Source organism: Crinia signifera, chromosome 2 (genome assembly GCF_055691185.1).
Source record: "Crinia signifera chromosome 2, ASM5569118v1, whole genome shotgun sequence".
Taxonomy (NCBI): Eukaryota; Metazoa; Chordata; class Amphibia; order Anura; family Myobatrachidae; genus Crinia; species Crinia signifera.
Genome location: NC_139218.1, coordinates 34,412,759 through 34,432,233, shown reverse-complemented (window position 1 = coordinate 34,432,233; position 19,475 = coordinate 34,412,759). Strand labels below are relative to the sequence as shown.

Below are 19,475 nucleotides of genomic sequence, written 5' to 3'. Positions count from 1 at the left end.
GTCCTATGTCTGTATAGGGTGTAATAGATGTATTATGGCCGGCGGTCAGGTCATGTTGGGGTGTGGTGTCCTATGTCTGTATAGGGTGTAATAGATGTATTATGGCCGGCGGTCAGGTCATGTTAGGTTGTAGTGTCCTATGTCTGTATAGGGTGTAATACTGTAGATGTATTATGGCCGGCGGTCAGGACATGTTGGGGTGTGGCGTCCTATGTCTGTATAGGGTGTAATAGATGTATTATGGCCGGCGGTCAGGTCATGTTGGGGGTGTAGTGTCCTATGTCTGTATAGGGTGTAATAGATGTATTATGGTCGGCGGTCAGGACATGTTGGGGTGTAGTGTCCTATGTCTGTATAGGGTGTAATAGATGTATTATGGCCGGCGGTCAGGTCATGTTGGGGTGTAGTGTCCTATGTCTGTATAGGGTGTAATAGATGTATTATGGCCAGCGGTCAGGACATGGGGGTGTAGTGTCCTATGTCTGTATAGGGTTTAATAGATGTATTATGGCCGGCGGTCAGGTCATGTTGGGGTGTGGTGTCCTATGTCTGTATAGGGTGTAATAGATGTATTATGGCCGGCGGTCAGGTCATGTTGGGGTGTAGTGTCCTATGTCTGTATAGGGTGTAATAGATGTATTATGACCAGTGGTCAGGACATGTTGGGGTGTAGCGTCCTATGTCTGTATAGGGTGTATAGATGTATTATGGCCAGCGGTCAGGACATGTTGGGGTGTAGCGTCCTATGTCTGTATAGGGTGTAATAGATGTATTATGGCCGGCGGTCAGGTCATGTTGGGGTGTAGTGTCCTATGTCTGTATAGGGTGTAATAGATGTATTATGACCAGCGGTCAGGATATGTTGTGGGTGTAGTGTCCTATGTCTGTATAGGGTGTAATAGATGTATTATGGGCAGTGGTCAGGTCATGTTGGGGTGTAGCGTCCTATGTCTGTATAGGGTGTATAGATGTATTATGGCCGGCGGTCAGGACATGTTGGGGTGTAGCGTCCTATGTCTGTATAGGGTGTAATAGATGTATTATGGCCAGTGGTCAGGACATGTTGGGGTGTAGTGTCCTATGTCTGTATAGGGTGTAATAGATGTATTATGGCCGGCGGTCAGGTCATGTTGGGGGTGTAGTGTCCTATGTCTGTATAGGGTGTAATAGATGTATTATGGCCAGTGGTCAGGACATGTTGGGGTGTAGTGTCCTATGTCTGTATAGGGTGTAATAGATGTATTATGGCCGGCGGTCAGGTCATGTTGGAGTGTAGTATCCTATGTCTGTATAGGGTGTAATAGATGTATTATGGCCGGCGGTCAGGACATGTTGGGGGTGTAGTGTCCTATGTCTGTATAGGGTGTAATAGATGTATTATGACCAGCGGTCAGGATATGTTGGGGGTGTAGTGTCCTATGTCTGTATAGGGTGTAATAGATGTATTATGGCCGGCGGTCAGGACATGTTGGGGGTGTAGTGTCCTATGTCTGTATAGGGTGTAATAGATGTATTATGACCAGCGGTCAGGATATGTTGGGGGTGTAGTGTCCTATGTCTGTATAGGGTGTAATAGATGTATTATGGGCAGTGGTCAGGTCATGTTGGGGTGTAGCGTCCTATGTCTGTATAGGGTGTATAGATGTATTATGGCAGGCGGTCAGGACATGTTGGGGTGTAGCGTCCTATGTCTGTATAGGGTGTAATAGATGTATTATGGCCAGTGGTCAAGACATGTTGGGGTGTGGTGTCCTATGTCTGTATAGGGTGTAATAGATGTATTATGGCCGGCGGTCAGGACATGTTGGGGTGTAGTGTCCTATGTGTGTATAGGGTGTAATAGATGTATTATGGCCGGCGGTCAGGACATGTTGGGGTGTAGTGTCCTATGTCTGTATAGGGTGTAATAGATGTATTATGGCCGGCGGTCAGGTCATGTTGGGGGTGTAGTGTCCTATGTCTGTATAGGGTGTAATAGATGTATTATGGCCGGCGGTCAGGTCATGTTGGAGTGTAGTGTCCTATGTCTGTATAGGGTGTAATAGAGGTATTATGGCCGGCGGTCAGGTCATGTTGGAGTGTAGTATCCTATGTCTGTATAGGGTGCAATAGATGTATTATGGCCAGCGGTCAGGACATGTTGGGGTGTGGTGTCCTATGTCTGTATAGGGTGTATAGATGTATTATGACCAGCGGTCAGGACATGTTGGGGTGTAGTGTCCTATGTCTGTATAGGGTGTAATAGATGTATTATGGCCAGCGGTCAGGTCATGTTGGGGTGTGGTGTCCTATGTCTGTATAGGGTGTATAGATGTATTATGACCAGCGGTCAGGACATGTTGGGGTGTAGTGTCCTATGTCTGTATAGGGTGTAATAGATGTATTATGGCCAGTGGTCAGGACATGTTGGGGTGTGGTGTCCTATGTCTGTATAGGGTGTAATAGATGTATTATGACCAGCGGTCAGGACATGTTGGGGTGTAGTGTCCTATGTCTGTATAGGGTGTAATAGATGTATTATGGCCAGTGGTCAGGACATGTTGGGGTGTGGTGTCCTATGTCTGTATAGGGTGTTATAGATGTATTATGGCCGGCGGTCAGGACATGTTGGGGTGTAGTGTCCTATGTCTGTATAGGGTGTTATAGATGTATTATGGCCGGCGGTCAGGACATGTTGGGGTGTAGTGTCCTATGTCTGTATAGGGTGTTATAGATGTATTATGGCCGGCGGTCAGGACATGTTGGGGTGTAGTGTCCTATGTCTGTATAGGGTGTAATAGATGTGTTATGGCCAGCGGTCAGGACATGTTGGGGTGTGGTGTCCTATGTCTGTATAGGGTGTAATATAATTAGATTATGAACACATTACTTTAGGATCATGTCTAGCGTTCATACCGACTAGAGAAATCCCATCAATATCCCATCAATAATTTGTTTATGGTGCTGAGCATTAAAGTGCCGCAGTGCACAGATCATCCACTGATTACTCTGATGATTGCTATCCACCAATCGGAGTGCCACAAGCCAAGTTTGGACAACTAGCCCTCTCTGGAATTGGGCCTCCGCCCCTGGGGGAAAAACTGCATTAATATTGCTTCCTTTTACCTAATGAAGCACAGACATGAATCGGGCTCCGCGGCAGATTAGCATCACTTGTGGCTTACCTGTATGTAATTAGACATGGAACCCGGGTAATTTACATGATTAAGTAATTAAAGGGAAGTATTGTGACCCTACAACATGTCTGCTCCTATTGTCTGAGTGTAGGGGACAGGTCCACCTTAATCATCTTACAGTACCCCTGATTTATGCCTTTTGTTGCCCTCCCTCCCCTGCCACTTCCCGTTCCCCTGTATTACATTGATCTTTGCGTGACATGACTCTACAAATATGTTCTGGCCATATATCTCGGTGACACATGTAAAACATCACTTCCTATATGATGCATTTAAATTAATATGATTAAGAGGCTTTCCTGACACTCGGTGAAAGCTCCCTTAGTCCGTACACAACAAGCAAATGGTCCCACATGAGCACAAGGCATTTCTGAAATGTTTTCCAATCCAAGGGCGCTTTCCACAAAATCCTTAATGGTTCTATATATACAGATATCAGTATATAGAAATGTCAGTACATCAGCCTGAGAGCACCATGGCATTTCGTGTTCTGACATGCTCAGCGAGGACAGAATTCCGCAAGTGATATTATATATAACGAAATCCAATATACACTGAACCTAGAGAGCCGGACCTACTGACAGCAGCTCTCACTGGGGGCCATTCAGATATACAGTCTCCGGGGCGTTGTCAACCTGATGGGCAGGCAGGGGGTGGATTCAAGGGGCCACCCAGTATTTTATGGGAATGCCCACAAAAACGGCGGGGGGCGCCCATAGAAGCACTGGGATTACCCCTGCAAACGCAGGCGCGCCCATGCATCCTCGGGGCATGACGTCAGTGCCCGCCCCCAATTTGGCAGAAAGCGGCCACCCGAAAGGTAAGTATAGACTTGAATGACCAAACGCTTGCTGCTTTATACAAGCAGAGGACATTTATCCAAATGAACAGAAATAAGAATTGTGTTCATTCTAGCACCCTGCACCATTCAAAATCTGTGCTGTTCCTCTTTCCTATTTGGGGCGTCACTCTCTGCAGCAGGGCAGCTAGCACAGCCAAATCTGTATTTCGGCAAAGAGATACAGACCAACCTGTGCTAAAAGCAGAGAGAGTGACACCCCAGGCTGGTAAGGGGAACTGCATAGATTTTGAAAGGTGCAGGATGCTAGAATGACTAATATGAGAATATAAAATATATAACATGTCTCCCATAGCTACCTTCTTTCTGGTCTCTGATTGGATGTGGTATATCTTGTTGAAATTCATACACGTCGTTGAAATCCGTACATGTCAACACTGATGAAATGTTGACATGATTGGAATGCCTATTCCAAGCTAGCGTGGCCAATCCAAGGATCGGCAGAATCCCGGATTGCAAAATTTAAGGGATTTCAATCCCGGGATTGGAGTTCCCAATCCCAGGATTTCGGAATTAGACTGAGCATGCAGCTCTTCTCCACCCGGCTATTGAACCTTCTACGCCTTGCCTACAATGTGTAGCTATTTACTGTTGGCTGGCCCCTCTTCTGGAACCAGCACTGTGTCCTTCTCACCTCTCACTTCATGTAACCTCCCCCTTCATCCTTCGGCCCCCCCCCCCCCCCCCCATCACAACATCCCCTCTCTTGAAAGAATATTATTATTACTATTATTATTAATAAATAATAATAATAATAATAATAATAAAAATAAACTTCTACTATACCACAGCACATTCCATGTCTGTTAGACACCCACATTTTGGGGATGTTCTCAGAAGTGATAGAAACCTTCCCACAACAATCCCACAAGTGGGCGGGAGTTTGATGCTGCAATTCAACATGATCGGCATAAGAATGTCCCGCCCCCTGCGTTGTAATGCCCCAGTTTGTGGCATTATGCTACAGGTGCTTTCCTTCACATGACTAGAGCAGCAGTTGGCAGTTAAGTTGTGTGGGGGGGGGGGGGGCTTGGGTGTAGTGCTGTAATGTCACATGACACTAATACATTTTTGGATGAGTGTCTGCATTGTGTTCTTGCATGGTATGTGGAATGTTTTATTTTTACCTGCTGTTATTTGAGGCCAGATAGGTGCAAAGGAACCTGATGTACTTTCATAGAAATGCTTTCTCGTTTCCTTAATTAGGCTTTCAAAGTGGCTATTTTTATGTGGAGAGAGATAAAGTTAATGATAGATAACGTTCCAACCAATCAGCCCCTAAATGTCACTTTTTAAAACAGCGTTATGAATGATAAACGGTGCTGAACCAATTGGCTTCTAACTGTCACTTTTCAAACACATGACAGAACCTGCTTGATTGGTACTTTATCACTTTTCAAGATTGGGTAAATCTCCCACTTTATACCTTCCATTAAATCAAGCTTCGGCGCGGCTGCAGTCAGTAAGCTGCACCGCCAACTGGTTCCGGAGCAAGAACGTTAACCCTTACCCGGGATGGATTACTATATATTCTGTCAAATGTCCTTTGCCGAGGAGTTTGTAGTTTGTGTACAATTGGCAAATAAATAAATAGAAACCAGATGGGTTTTCTTTCCCCTAACAAAAGAGTAGAATTATATAACGGAAACAATGATATGTATCAGGCCACTAACACAAAGGGGAGGGTTCTAATCCCTGCCGCTATTTCCGACGGGGGAAGTAGCGGCGGGCGCCTATTCAATGCTGTCTTGGCCGACAGTATTGAAGAGGCGGATTGACAGAATGGTCGACTTTAAAAGCTGTCCTGTACCCGTCTTTTCGATAACGGCAGTGAATTGTCACGATCACAGCCAAATCTCGACAATCCACGGTCATTTACGCAAACACTCCCCCAATTTCGCAGATCGGCAGGTGAGACATTGAATCCTGCCTGGCAATATGCTGTCGAGCAAAACGAAAACGGGCCAAGGTCACGGCTGTTGGGATGGATCGACAATACTCCCCTAAGTCTGTTGATATATGCTTTACAAAAAACAATTGGTGTCTTTGTCGGCAAAAGTCGACATGGGCCCCGTATAAGCCCTCCGCGCTTCGCTCACCATGTGCATGGCATGCTATTATATTCCCCCTCCATGTCCTCTGGGATGGTAAAGTATTAACAAGAGCTTTAAACAAAAAAATCGTAAAAAAATCTATGTCGACCTATTTCATGTCAACCTTTTCCATTTCTATCGTTTGCTTGTGTCAACCTTTTGTCTACATGTTGACCTTTTTGTGTGTCGACCGTCAACCTGTTGACCAATAGTGGTCGACCTAATAACTGTCCACCATACAACAGCATGCCCACATATGCCCCTTTCAGACCACACGAGTGAATTTACCGTTTCCAAAAACATTTGGAAACGGTAAAAAAGCAGGGTCCTACCCGTATCAGAACCGTTTTCTTGCAGTCTGAACGGGTCTGAAACGGTATTTACGACCCAGACAGCAGTGAGCACAAGCTGGTCCCGCGCTGTGCATATCTAATGAGTGGGACCCAGCACAGTGACTATTTAATGAGCGTGTCCCCGCCCCCCGCATATGGAATGAGCAGGACCCGCTCATTACATATACAGGGGGCAGGGACCCGATCATTAAATATTAACTGCATGGAGCAGGTCCCGCTCATTCCATATGCAGGGGGCGGAGACATGCTCATAAATATTCACTGCGCTGGGTACCGCTCATTAGATATGCACAGAGCGGGACCTCAGTGGCATGCGATGAGAAAGGGGTTTAACCTGCTTTGACCCGTTTTAAGAAACATTTAAAAAACGGGGTCAAAGCAGGTTTTGCGGTGTAAAAGCAGCAACAGTCTATTCACTGCCACTCCAGGGGTATAAGTGTGCATGGGGTCTGTCTCTATTAGAGGTTACACAACTTCAAAAAAAAAAAAAAAAAAGAAGAGTTCCCCCAATTCAAATGTATTCTTAAACTGAGCATGAAACAACACTGGATATGTATTTAACAGACTCTGATTCCCTGTTCCACAGGTCAAAGCGCCTGGAGACGTAAACTTCCAATGGGTGAGGGCAGAGCAAACATTGCAGCGGACTTTAAATATCATCTACAAGTTCTTCTGTGTCCAAGGAAACACGTTCCCAGAGAGCGCGCTTCTTCACATGCCTAGAAAGTGCCTGTAACAATACAGCCCTGCAAACACAAAGGAACCCTGGTTGTGATTCACTCATCCTCCTCCTGGCCAGAGGCACAGCTAAGGGGGATTCTGGGAATCATAAAAAGAAAACATCCTAAAGATCAGTCAGACGTTACGCAATATTTAATATTGTGATAAACTTCCAGCGTCTTCTGGATCAACAAAAACAGCGTGGAGCTGAGGAAGGGGATCAATACAAGGGCCCTTATTCTGGTTGGTGCGGTCAGAGCCGCACACGGGGCTCCGACCGCACAAACCAAGGGCCGCCCACCCGACGGATCGCCACGGCCGTCCGTACACGGACGGCTGGCGATCCGGACAAAAATGGTGGAGGCTACGCCTCCACCATGGTGGGAGCTGCCCCCTGCCTTCGATGGTCGACGACCATCGAAGGCAGGCCCGCACGCCGCGGCAGCTCCCGCAAGCTCAGACCACACGGACAATCGTCCGTGTGGGAGCTTGAAAGGGGGCTGAAAGCTGACATCCGGCGACGTCAGCTTTCCGCCCCCATGTCATGGTAATGAGGGCGTCATGCCCTCATTACCATGCATACGCCCCGCGTTTGCATGGGAACGCCCATGAAACGCGGGGCGTACACATAGGGTAATGAGGGGCTGAAGCCCCTCACGCCCCTATACGCCCCCTTTGCGGCGGACGAAATCCGTCTGCGGCGAAGGGGGCTGCACATGCGCAGAATGACCTCTGCGCATGTGCAGAACAAAAACATCGGCGGTACGGCCGCACGCGGGCCGTACCGAGCCGAGTAGAATAAGGGCCCAGGAAAGGATGATGTTCAGGGACTGAGGGGTGTTATCAGGAGCAAAGTGACTGTGCTCACATACATTGCTCTTCTTTGTAGAATAAATGGTTTCAATATGTTGGTTCTTATGCATTCATTGCTATAACTATATCTATTCATATTCCTATTATTATACCTATTATTATTATTATTATTTACAGTTTCTTATATAGCGCAGAATGTTCCCTTGCACTTTACAATTGGAAACAAGAGTTTTATTAAACAAACTGGGTAGTAACAATAAAATAATAATAATAATAATAATAATAGGTATAGCAATAATAATACTATTATTATTATTATTCTAATACCTATTTTATTATTAGTATTATTATTATTATTATATGTTTATATATATATATATATATATATATATATAATAATAATAATAATTACAATAATAATAATAGGTATAGTAATAGAATAATAACAATAATAATAATAATAATAATAATAATTATTATTATTATTAGGTATAGTAATAATAATAATAATAATAATAATAATAATAATATAATATGTATAATAATAGGTATAGTAATATTATTATTAGATATAGTAATAATAATATAGGTATAATAATAATAATAATAATAATAATAATAATAATAATAATAATAATAATAATAGGTATAGTATTAATAATATAATTATTATATTATTATTAATTGCTATACATAATTGCTATTATGGCTATACCTATCCTAGGAGAAAAAATACAGGAGGGGATTTATGACATCTTGGCGAGAGATAAAGTGCAGACATTGCTGTGCTTAAAAGATGCCAGATAGAAGCTGATTCATTCGCTATGAGCAGTTTATCTCTCTCCAAGATTCGATATATCTCCCCTAGAGTTTTACAGAATATATTATAATTATATTATTTTATATTATAAAGGTATTTGCCATATTTTGGGATCTGGGCATTGTTCGGGTGGGCGGGACGGTGTGTGTGTGTGTATGTGTTTGTGTGCTCAGATGTGCGATGTGATATTACTGGAATAATGTATCCCCCCCAGGTTCAATCACTGATTTTATAAAGTAAATGTGTGTGTGTGCGTGGGGGGTGGGGGGGGGGGGTGGGTGTCAGATATTTCTCGTATTAGATATTTCTAATATATGCCACCAGATTATGTCACCGATTTTATATTGTAAACAGTTCATTCCACCTTAACAACCATTTATTCCATAGCTGGCGTAATGTACCGCCTTTACCAGACATAATATAACATTTTGTTAATAAAAAGATCTTTATGTTATAATTGTTGCTTTCACCGCGTGTGTCGGAAACAGGCGGTGTGATCAGATAACGTCACACAGTGCCAAAACAGGGGCCGGAAACTTTCTACAACAACATCTGCCTCAAAAAAAGAAACAAAGTACCACGATCCCTTCTCACAGGGGGCCGGATGCATCAAGCTTTGAAAAGTGATGGAGTGGAGAGTGATAAACAGCCAGCCAATCAGCTCCTACCTGTCATTTTTCATACCTGTCATTTTTCAAACCCAGCCTGTAACATGGCAGTTAGGGGCTGATTGGCTGGCTGTTTATCACTCTCCATTGTATCACTGTTTGAAGCTTGATCGTAATCCTGTTATAAACGATTGTGCCGCCTACAGAAAGCTTTAAGAAAAGTAAATGCAGTCCAGCTGAAGTGTTGGGCCCCAGCATGGTCTCAGCAGGGGGCCACCTGCCTACCAGCAGTGTCATGCTGAAGACTGGGATGACCTGACAGGTCAACATTACATCGAATGACCTGACAGGCCTACACTGCATCTGTTTGCCAAGTAGCAGCTATAAAAACAGAGCAACTGACATCTCTACCCCCAAAACAATTCCAATTATCCTAACCATCCTCATACTAATGATATTTCAAAACGGAATGCGGGGGGTCACTGGCCACAGAGTGAAAGCCTTGTAGGGTTTAAACTGAGGGGTAGATTTATTAAGCTCGGTAAAGAGATAAAGTGTCTGGATTTTATTACAGACCAATCAGCTCCTACCTGTCATTTTTCAAACCAAGCCTGTAAATTCACAGGTAGGAGCTGATTGGCCGGTGATTAAAACAAGACACTTTATCACTTCACCGAGCTTAATAAATCAATCCCCAGAATACACGGGGAGGAACCCTGCTGGTATTGTTATGTCACGGTTACATAGTAACAAAAGCAGGAAATGACAAGTAAGTGACATATCATCTAATAAGAAAGAACAAGTCAGGTATAAGATCATTTCCTGTACAGTTCCATCGGGGAATACAAAGGGGTATGGGTCATTGGGTTGACCCATATTTGGCCAAAATGCATTGGGTCTACCACAGAAGGTCGACACATAAAATAGGTCGACGTGGCTAAAGTCGACTGGGCTGGATAGTCGCCACAAGCATTAGCTTGACAACGGCTAGGTCGACCGTCAAAAAGTCGACATGAGTTTTTCAGGGGTACAGAACAATACCCACAATATAAGTAGAATGGATAGAACTTTTAAAATAAGGAATTGATTTAAAATATGAAATGTCGACACAGTCGACATGGACACTAAAAAAAGTGCACAGTGTCCCCTTGCTGTGCTCGCCCTGCTTTGGGCTAGGTGCCTCGCTAGACTCGGCACACTATTTTATTCTCCTTCCACGCCCTAGTGGATGGCAGGGCATGAAATACCGCCTGTCGGCACATGTCGACCTTTTGATGCCCAACCTTACCCAGCTTTAGATTTGGGTGGGCTATAGCCCTTATTCAGGTCTGATCGCAGTACAAATGTGTTCTCAAAATGGGAAAAACCATGTGCACTGCAGGTGGGGCAGATGTAACGTGCAGAGAGAGTTAGATTTGGGTGGGGTGTGTTGAAACTGAAATCTAAATTGCAGTGTAAAAATAATGCAGCCAGTATTTACCCTGCACAGAAACGAAATAACTCACCCAAATCGAACTCTCTCTGCTCCTGTTACATCTGCCCCACCTGCAGTGCACATGGTTTTGCCCATTTTGAGAACAAATTTGGAATGCGATCAGATCTGAATAAGGGCCTATGTTCAAACTGAAATCGTAATTGCAGTGTGAAAATAAAACTAACATTTATGGGCTACATTCAAAAGCAGATGGTATTTACCCTGCACAGAAAAAAATCTATGTATTTGCTCCACTTGAATTGTATTGGAACTTCTTGCTTTACCTCCAAATGAAAACCAGGTCCAATGTTTGAATTCTGCTGTAGAACCTGACATTGCTATACAGTCTTATATAGACAGACCCTCGCGTACAGCTGTATCCTAGAAGCCACATGGCTGCGCGATTCTGCCTGTTGTAAATAAAACCACGTTTTACAGTGTCTAAGCACCAAGCACAACGCTTACAGGGGGTGCATTCTGTCACATATCTATCTGCAGAATCTGTGCTAGACAAACCACACGTTAAACGTTTAGCATTCCAAATTCTTTGAATAATTAAAATACAAAAGGTGACAATGGGACAGTTCCAACCACAGAGCAGTTGTTCCCACCAGTGCGTATGTGCTCCCAGTCAGGGTACGCCATCTGCAACGTGTCTGGGATGACCTGCGGGTAATTGTTTGGGACTGTTCCATTCCTGGGACTGAAATCCCACAGACGGTGCTAAGCTGGGGTTCACATTTCCAAACAGCATTTTTAGGATCACAGATAAGAGAGTGAGAAGAATTCAGGCAACTGCATGATCAAATGACGTCCGGCATCGTTACAAGTGCTGGGTGTATAATTATTTTTGTGTGTTAGATCTTGATACAGGGCAGATTCTTACAGGCGGAGATATATCAAAGTGTCTATCATTTTTCAAACACAGGGCCTGATTCTAATCTCATCGGTCACCATCGATGTTTGCGCACTTTACATGTGAATATTCGCATATGCAGGGCTGCTGTGCGGACGCCCTTCAGCGACTTGCACAGCCGCGAAGAGTTCACACGAGGGGGGGGGGGGGCAGGATTGAGACGGGCAGGGGGTGTTCACACGGGGAAGCCTAGTGTTTCCTGGGTGTTCCCACAAAAACAGTTGGCACTAGGTAAATATTAATAAATTGGTGCACGAAACGGCAATTACGGTAAAGAAAGTTTCAGTCATTTCTTCTTATAACTCTTCATAAAGAACAAAGATCATTACAATGACATCACTCAGAAATATAACCTGCAATACTGTTATGGATCCTTGGGACTCATATTGTATCCTGTTGTACAATCCTGTTGTACAATACTGTTATGGATCCTTGGGACCATTTGTCTCCTTAAAACCTTGTTGGGGTATTACTGTAATCACATCACAATCTACAGAAGAAATCCTTATTATGTTATATTTATATGGCACTACAAGGGGTCCACAGCGCCTTACAAAGCACATAAACACAAATTGTATTGATAAAGTAAAAAAAAAAAGTACAAACCATTGCAGAACAGGAACTGCAAGCTATATAAACATTGCTGCATCAGCGGTCACAATACCCATAATACCCAAATACACAGCACTAGCTGTACCCAAAGGTTAGCTGCTGTTGTTTGGGTCCCGCTGGAGAAAAGCGCTATATAAACAAAATAATAAGTATTGTTTAGTGGGGAGGAAATGATGATATGGTGTCCAAGGAAAAGGGCCCTGCTCGTGAGAGCTTACAATCTAAACCTAGACTACAAATTAGACCCATACACACCAGTATGAACTGTGCCTATTTTTTGTGTCACAGTGAAAAATGTCAGAAGAAGATTTATCAAATCCCTGCACCTGTTACATCTGCCCCACCTGCAGTGCACATGGTTTTGCCCATTTTGAACACAAATTTGTACTGCGATCAGATCTGGTCAGTGACCATCGATTGATTTCTTCAGCATGTGGAGGGATGCAAAAGAAATCATTATATTTTTTTTAAAGTTGTCTAACATGAATGAAAGAGAGAGAGAGAGAGAGAGAGAGAGAGAGAGAGACTTAATTCACCTTTTTTATATTCTAAAGACTAGTCAATTTGTACATAAAAAGTACAAAAATGTCACTATATAATTGCTGTTAGTAATGGCAAATGCATGAAATCACTTTAAAACTGGAGCAAAAGTTCATTTGCAAAACTGCATCCTGGTCCAGGACAACACACTCGGCCAATTTGTCACCCTGTTTCTTGTGACACCAATAATCTATGTTTTGTGCGGCCTTCAATATTCCCCATGTGAGACAGCTTAAGGTTTATCACAAGTGTAGGGGGGGGGGGAGAGGACTGTGGAAATAAACGAGTTTACTGGAACTTCTACTAAATTCCCAATATCTGCCTGCCCCACTGCAAAAATATGCGGCCTTGCAGCTGTTCGGAATAACGATATGTGCCAACCTGAAATGCCAATTATTTCTGTCTGGCTAGAATTCCTCAGGAAGAATCTCAGAGATTGCGCCCAGAGCTTGTTCGCACATACATAGCGGGTAAAACGCATGGCAAGTTAGCCTATTAAACGCCTTCTCCTGTGATTTTTCCGGCATGTCGCTGTTGTCGACGCAATCTATTGTGGCGATGCGGCATGTTAAAAATAGGTTCTAAAAATTTGAAAGAAAGTGTTAACATTTTAAAACGCCATGGTGTTAATTAGCCCGTATCTAACTAGACTTCCTTTTAATGCAGTTTTTATTACTTATTGGCGGACTGGTGTGAATGAGCCCTAACCACAAAGTGGAATATGTCACTTTAGCGCAGCAGTCTTTTAACCCTTTAATGACGTAACATTCCCTTCTGACTTAAGCAAGCAAAGTTATTTTTAAAATTAAAATTATGGATTTTAAATGCTATTTAATTACAAAATAATAATAATAATAATAATAATAATAACAACAAACTAATAAATGATAAGTATACACACAATGTACTCTTAAGTTATCATTTGTTATATGCTGCTGACGTCTGTTTGCCGACATCTGATGACACTGCTGGCTGGCACATGCATTTTATTGACATTATTACACTTTACAAGGGCACAATAATAAAGTTTACAAGTCAGCATAATACAATACATGAGATGGAAGGATAGGAGAACCCAATACTCCCAGAATCCAGCCTCACCAGAAGGTACAGGGTGGCAGAAGCAGTAGACGTGCAACAAGGGGGTCTCCCCACCACAGCCCTGGCTGGCAGCCCACCAGGCACACACCACACAATGGCAGAACACAAAGCACAGACCTGTTTCACAACTCAGTTCACAAAGAAAAGTCAGTACAGAACCACAGCCATGGAAGACAGGAAAGGAGACACCAGAAACTTACAGCAAAGAGTGACAAAGTATCCCAGAAATAACACCCAAGCCGGGAGCAGCATCTTCTCTGGAGGGATAAGTAGGAGCAGAGTTCAAATCCGGGGAAGCACTGGTGTGAGCACTGACTGAGCACAGGCTGCCTACACTGCACACACACTGCCTGCTGCTACTATGTAACGGGGAGGTCTGACCGAGCAGCGTGCATGGGAAATGGGAGGATGTGTGCGGCTCAGCTGCGCCTCCTAGCTGTGCAGCTCCACACTACACACTCTGTTGCTCTTTCAAACTGAAACAAATACATAAACATATTACAGTACATATATGCATGCATACATACATACAGCAGTGGCAAATGCAGGATTTTTAAAGGGGCGTTTCCAAATGAATCTCTGACTCTGCAGCATATTGGAGTAAGTATGGGAGTCTGAGGGAGTGGTAACAGCCCTGAAAATTGATATTTTTATTCACTGGATACTGTATGAAATAGAGTTATAATATTTAACAGTACAGATGGTCTTTAGTATATGCCGTTTTAAAGTGGTCAGGAAAACCAGTACTGCACTTTCTAAGCTCACAGTTTCCCACTTCATGGTAAGGCTCCTGTCTCTTCCTCCTGGCAGCTGCTCTCTGGTCCATTGCAGTGTTTAAGGGCTCAGAGACACACATACAGTAAATGTGGTAGAAGAAGCTGCTACCACTGGTCATGTGCAGCAGCTCTGCTCTGTCCCTTACACTGCATGATGTGCTGGCAGCTCTATTGATCATATTATATACCAGTTCTATTTAAGGTACTTTGTCAAGAGAAGGGGGGTTTCTGGCTAACCACTCGCAAATCATCCGTAACCTTCGGGACTAATAGGATCGACCCCTATGTGGAGAAAACCTGGAGATAAACTGGAAGAAGATAACGCACCAGCCAATCAACTCCCAACTGTCATTTTTTGTGTTATTGCCTTCCAGTTTATCTCCATTTATATCTTTTTTCTCCACTTTATCTCTTCACCAAGTTTAATACATCTGCGCCACTGAACGATATCGGTTAACGGGTGTCGTGCGCACGCTACTAACCATGGGGGGGTTTATGCTACTGGGCCAGGCACCAGTCACCCACCGCACCGCCAGGCTGAAGTCGGCTAGCAGGTGATGTCACCAACCAGCGACCAGTGGCCGCAGCCTGGTCATAAAGAAGGGCAGGATAGCCCAAAACAAATATGGCCACCTCAGGGCTCATAGCACCGGCCCTGGTAGCACAGTTGGTAAGCACTAGATGAGTCAAACAGTGTCAGTGGGAGAAGCAGCACTCCCATTTGTTAGCAACTATTTTATTGGTGGAGTGCTACAAATCATCCAGTGCTGGAGATAATCCTAGGAGGAATATATTTGGCAGCTCCTGTTGTGTCTACCCATCCCAGTGTTTGCTTGTCCATACAGTTTTCAGCTGAAATAAGGATTTTTCCTTACATTATGCCACTCCCAGATGGCGTTATGAAAGTTGCTGAATAGCAAACACAACTGTTAAGCGCTGAGGGATCACATCAGTGTTTCTCCCCATTTACCCTCAGACATCAACAGGGTGCTGAAGATATTTCTCATCTCCACTATTTCAAAAGTAATCAATAGGAGAATTTACTATGGGAACTCCCAGCTCTGTAATAACAAAGATGAGATTGGCTCACACACTGAAGTCAATGCTTCTATATGTCGTATGATTATTTTAATGGGTGGTTGGGGATAGTGACCTTTTGCCCTTTAAATGGCTGTCAATGGAAGAGAATAAATCCATGATTGCCTCTGTCATTTACGGGAAGCCGGAGATCGTGAAATGAGTGTATGCGAGAGGGTTACAAGTTCCTTGTGCCGTTTAATAAAAAAGCACTACACATTATTATACCGGCTATCTTATATCCTCCCGGCCAATGGGTGGTTTAGGTATCACAAATAAAACTGCCGAGGGTGTTGTCTGATTGTTAAAGATGGAAAACACACTGGGAGGAATGGGGTTATAGCAAAGTGTTTTTATATCTTATATTTTTTGGCCACTGTGGGCCTGAATCAGACACGAGTACAACTGTGGATGGATTTCACAGAAATATAAGAATTGTGCATTTGCTGTACCATGCATATAAACCATACTTATTGACTTTTTTTCTCTCCTCTCTGGGAGAAGCCCGGAGAGGAGAGCAGATACTGCTGTCAGGAGGGGCGGGGCAAAGTTGATGCCAGTAATCCCCGCCCCCATGTCAATCAAACTAAGCGATTCGCAGGTCCGTGGATTAGGGGAGGGGCTAAAAAACAGAGACATTACATGTCATTTTAGACCCACTCCTTTGGCGCAGATGCACAAAATCCCTGACACGGCAAACTTGGTACAGCGGTGAAGGGGGGTGCGGAGGCTGCGGGGGGAAAGCGGGAGACTTGACTACCTTGCTGGGGGGCCGGGAGGGGGACCCAATTTTCGGGAGCCTCCCGGCCCTTCCGGGAGGGTAGGCAAGTATGATATATACACGGATGGAGAGGAAAAGTGCAGACAGGTTGATCAGTTCATTGACAACTGCAGTGGTGCCATATTTCTGCACGGGGACTACAGACATCAGCAATGCGCAGTGGACTCTTTCAGGTGCCATAGTATATTCTGGAAATTAGCTGGTGAGAGAGGGGTTGCCCCACACATGGAGGGTGCACACAAGGCATCCCCTCTCTTGAATCTGCCCTTGAGGACTGCTATGTGACCACATACCGCAAGCTCCGAAAACGTATGCTTGTGATCCCAGCAAATTGTTTTCTATAGAAGCTGATGGCTGTGCATGAGCGTTTGAACTTCTGGGTCATAAACCCTTAAGCCAGTGGTCCTCAACTGCGGTCTCATTGCACACCGACAGCCCAGGATTGATGGCTATCCAGGCTTAGGCACAGGTTACTGGCGATTCAGACCCGCGTTCGCTCCAGGATGGGCAGGCAGGGGGCGGACACAGGGGACCACCTAGCTTTCATTGTTGTGCCCACAAAAAAAACATTGGGTGCACCCATAGAAACACTGGCCTTACCCCTGAGAATGTAGGCATGTCGATGCCTGCTTGGGACAGCCGGTTGACGTGCCTGCCCTGAAATCGGCCATCTCCAACAATCCACTTTCCCTTCCCAACTGCGGCAGGGCAGAAGCAGCTGCAACAGCCAGAGCATGTCTCCAACTATCCACCTTCCCTTCCCAACCACAGCATGGCAGAAGCTGCTGCAGCAGCCAGAGCAAGTCTCCAACTATCCACCTTCCCTTCCCAACCACAGCATGGCAGAAGCTGCTGCAGCAGCCAGAGCAAGTCTCCAACTATCCACCTTCCCTTCCCAACCACAGCAGGGCAGAAGCTGCTGCAGCAGGCACAGAGGATCCTGAAAACTCTTAATGAATTAGCAAACAATCAAGAGAAAAAAGAACTGATTGGGGATCAATCTCACATGGATCTCACAACGATATCTACAGTGTTCCATTCCCAGACCACTCTGCCGATAAGTCGCTTATTCATTTCAGTTTGTCAAAAGTTTTGTAAAAATGTTTTTCATTTAATGGACCCTTTAAATACCCCTTTCACATCGCACTTTTAAAACGGTATATTGCCGTTTTTTTTCCATTTTAAAACGTTTAAGGCTGCAATGTGAAAGTGCCAAAGTTGATTTGCCGGTTAAAGTTAACCGGTATTTCAACACGGTTAAAAAGCAGAGTCCTACACGTTTTAAAGCCGTTTTTTTGGCAGTTTGAACAGCTCTATTTCAATGGCTTGAAACGTGTCCCTTGGGGGTTAAACGGGTTGAATGTTTGAATGGTATTAAATGATTTTTAAAACGGTTTTCACCTGCAATGTGAAAGGTCTCAAGGCTCAGACCCGTTTTAAAGTCCCATTTAAGAATACCGTGTCATTACCCATTTCTGCAATGTGAAAGCAGTATTAGAGTCCAGTTAAGGGAGTCTGTTTATTGCATTCAATTCAGAAAGTCATAAGCTTTCCAATGACATATCACAATGCATGAAAACAACAGAAATAGCATGGACCCTTATGGCAGCAACCTTAAGGGCTCATCCAGTTAAACCCATCTCCAAACTTATATCTTCCCTTAAGATGATAAGGTATTGTGCAAAGTTTGAAGACAATGCGTTCGAGAGTTACCATGGAACGAACACACGCACACACACATCGTTCAGTTATACTTCTGTAGATATTTTCTGCCTTGTCATAAATTCTTAAAAATATTTTTGTTAGTTGGAACCACCAATAAGTATTGCATAACCTTGTTTGACCTGCAAGATAGTTCTTGCTGCAATACGGCATTGCTGTAATTTGCCTGGACAGGGAGGCGGAGTTTATTAGTAAATCACCATCCCAATAGGGTCAGGATGGCTGGCTTCCCAGGCATTGGGAAACACACCAAAGATCACAACACATGCTCCTCCCTAACACCTAATTCATCTGCTGAGCATGACAGAATGATGACTACATTCTTTATGGTGCAGTTACTGTTCTTAGAACTGAGGCCTCTCTCTCCTGTGCAGGGGTGAATTCCTGATGTGGAAGGTAAGGTACAACCTATATTATATTGTGCAGAGTCTGTCCCATCTCCAACATGTGTTCTCCCAAATGGCTCACACTGCTAGGAAGACAGAAAGACAGGACAGACCATGGACCGGATGTATTGCGGTGCCAGTCCGGCAGGTGTGTTCTGCAGCCTAACACTCCCCAGTAGCCTAACCCTACCCCCAGTCTACCACTACCCCACCTGGTTGTGCTAAGCCAATCCTAAACAATCCCCCCACAAACCCAGCCTAACCCTCCCCAGCACACTAACATGTGGGATACTGATAGGCAGAATTCTAGCATCAACATTGTGAGCGATGTCGGGATTCCAGCCCATGTCCTCTAACCAGTCCCGGTATTACGACTGCCGGCATCCTAAGCACCGGTATGCCAACTGCATCATCTTTACTAGTATCTCCATAAATACGGAATGGCTTTCGATAATTTGGAACCAGATTGTGTATGCCGCATGAAATCCCTGAAAATCACCCCTGGCCATATAATAGTCCAGATAGGGAATCTTAGGATTGTCTTGTATCTTATATCTCTTGTGTTTGCTATATCACAGTGTTATACTGGCATAAAGTGGGACATGGTCTTATACATTAAAAAAACCCCAATGCCATAGTGCTAGCTGA

The 19,475-nt window shown here is 44.2% G+C and overlaps 1 protein-coding gene across 1 annotated transcript in view; it reads right to left on the bottom strand.

Annotated features, from left to right (window-relative positions):
• Positions 1-14,450, bottom strand: part of JAM2 (junctional adhesion molecule 2) — a 110,963-nt gene extending 96,513 nt beyond the window's left edge. Inside the window, exon 1 of the mRNA XM_083171883.1 lies at positions 14,286-14,450. Coding sequence (XP_083028009.1) covers positions 14,286-14,337 — 52 coding nt within the window. The 5' untranslated portion in view covers positions 14,338-14,450. The remainder of the gene's footprint in view (positions 1-14,285) is intronic.
• Between the last annotated feature and the right edge of the window lie 5,025 nt (positions 14,451-19,475).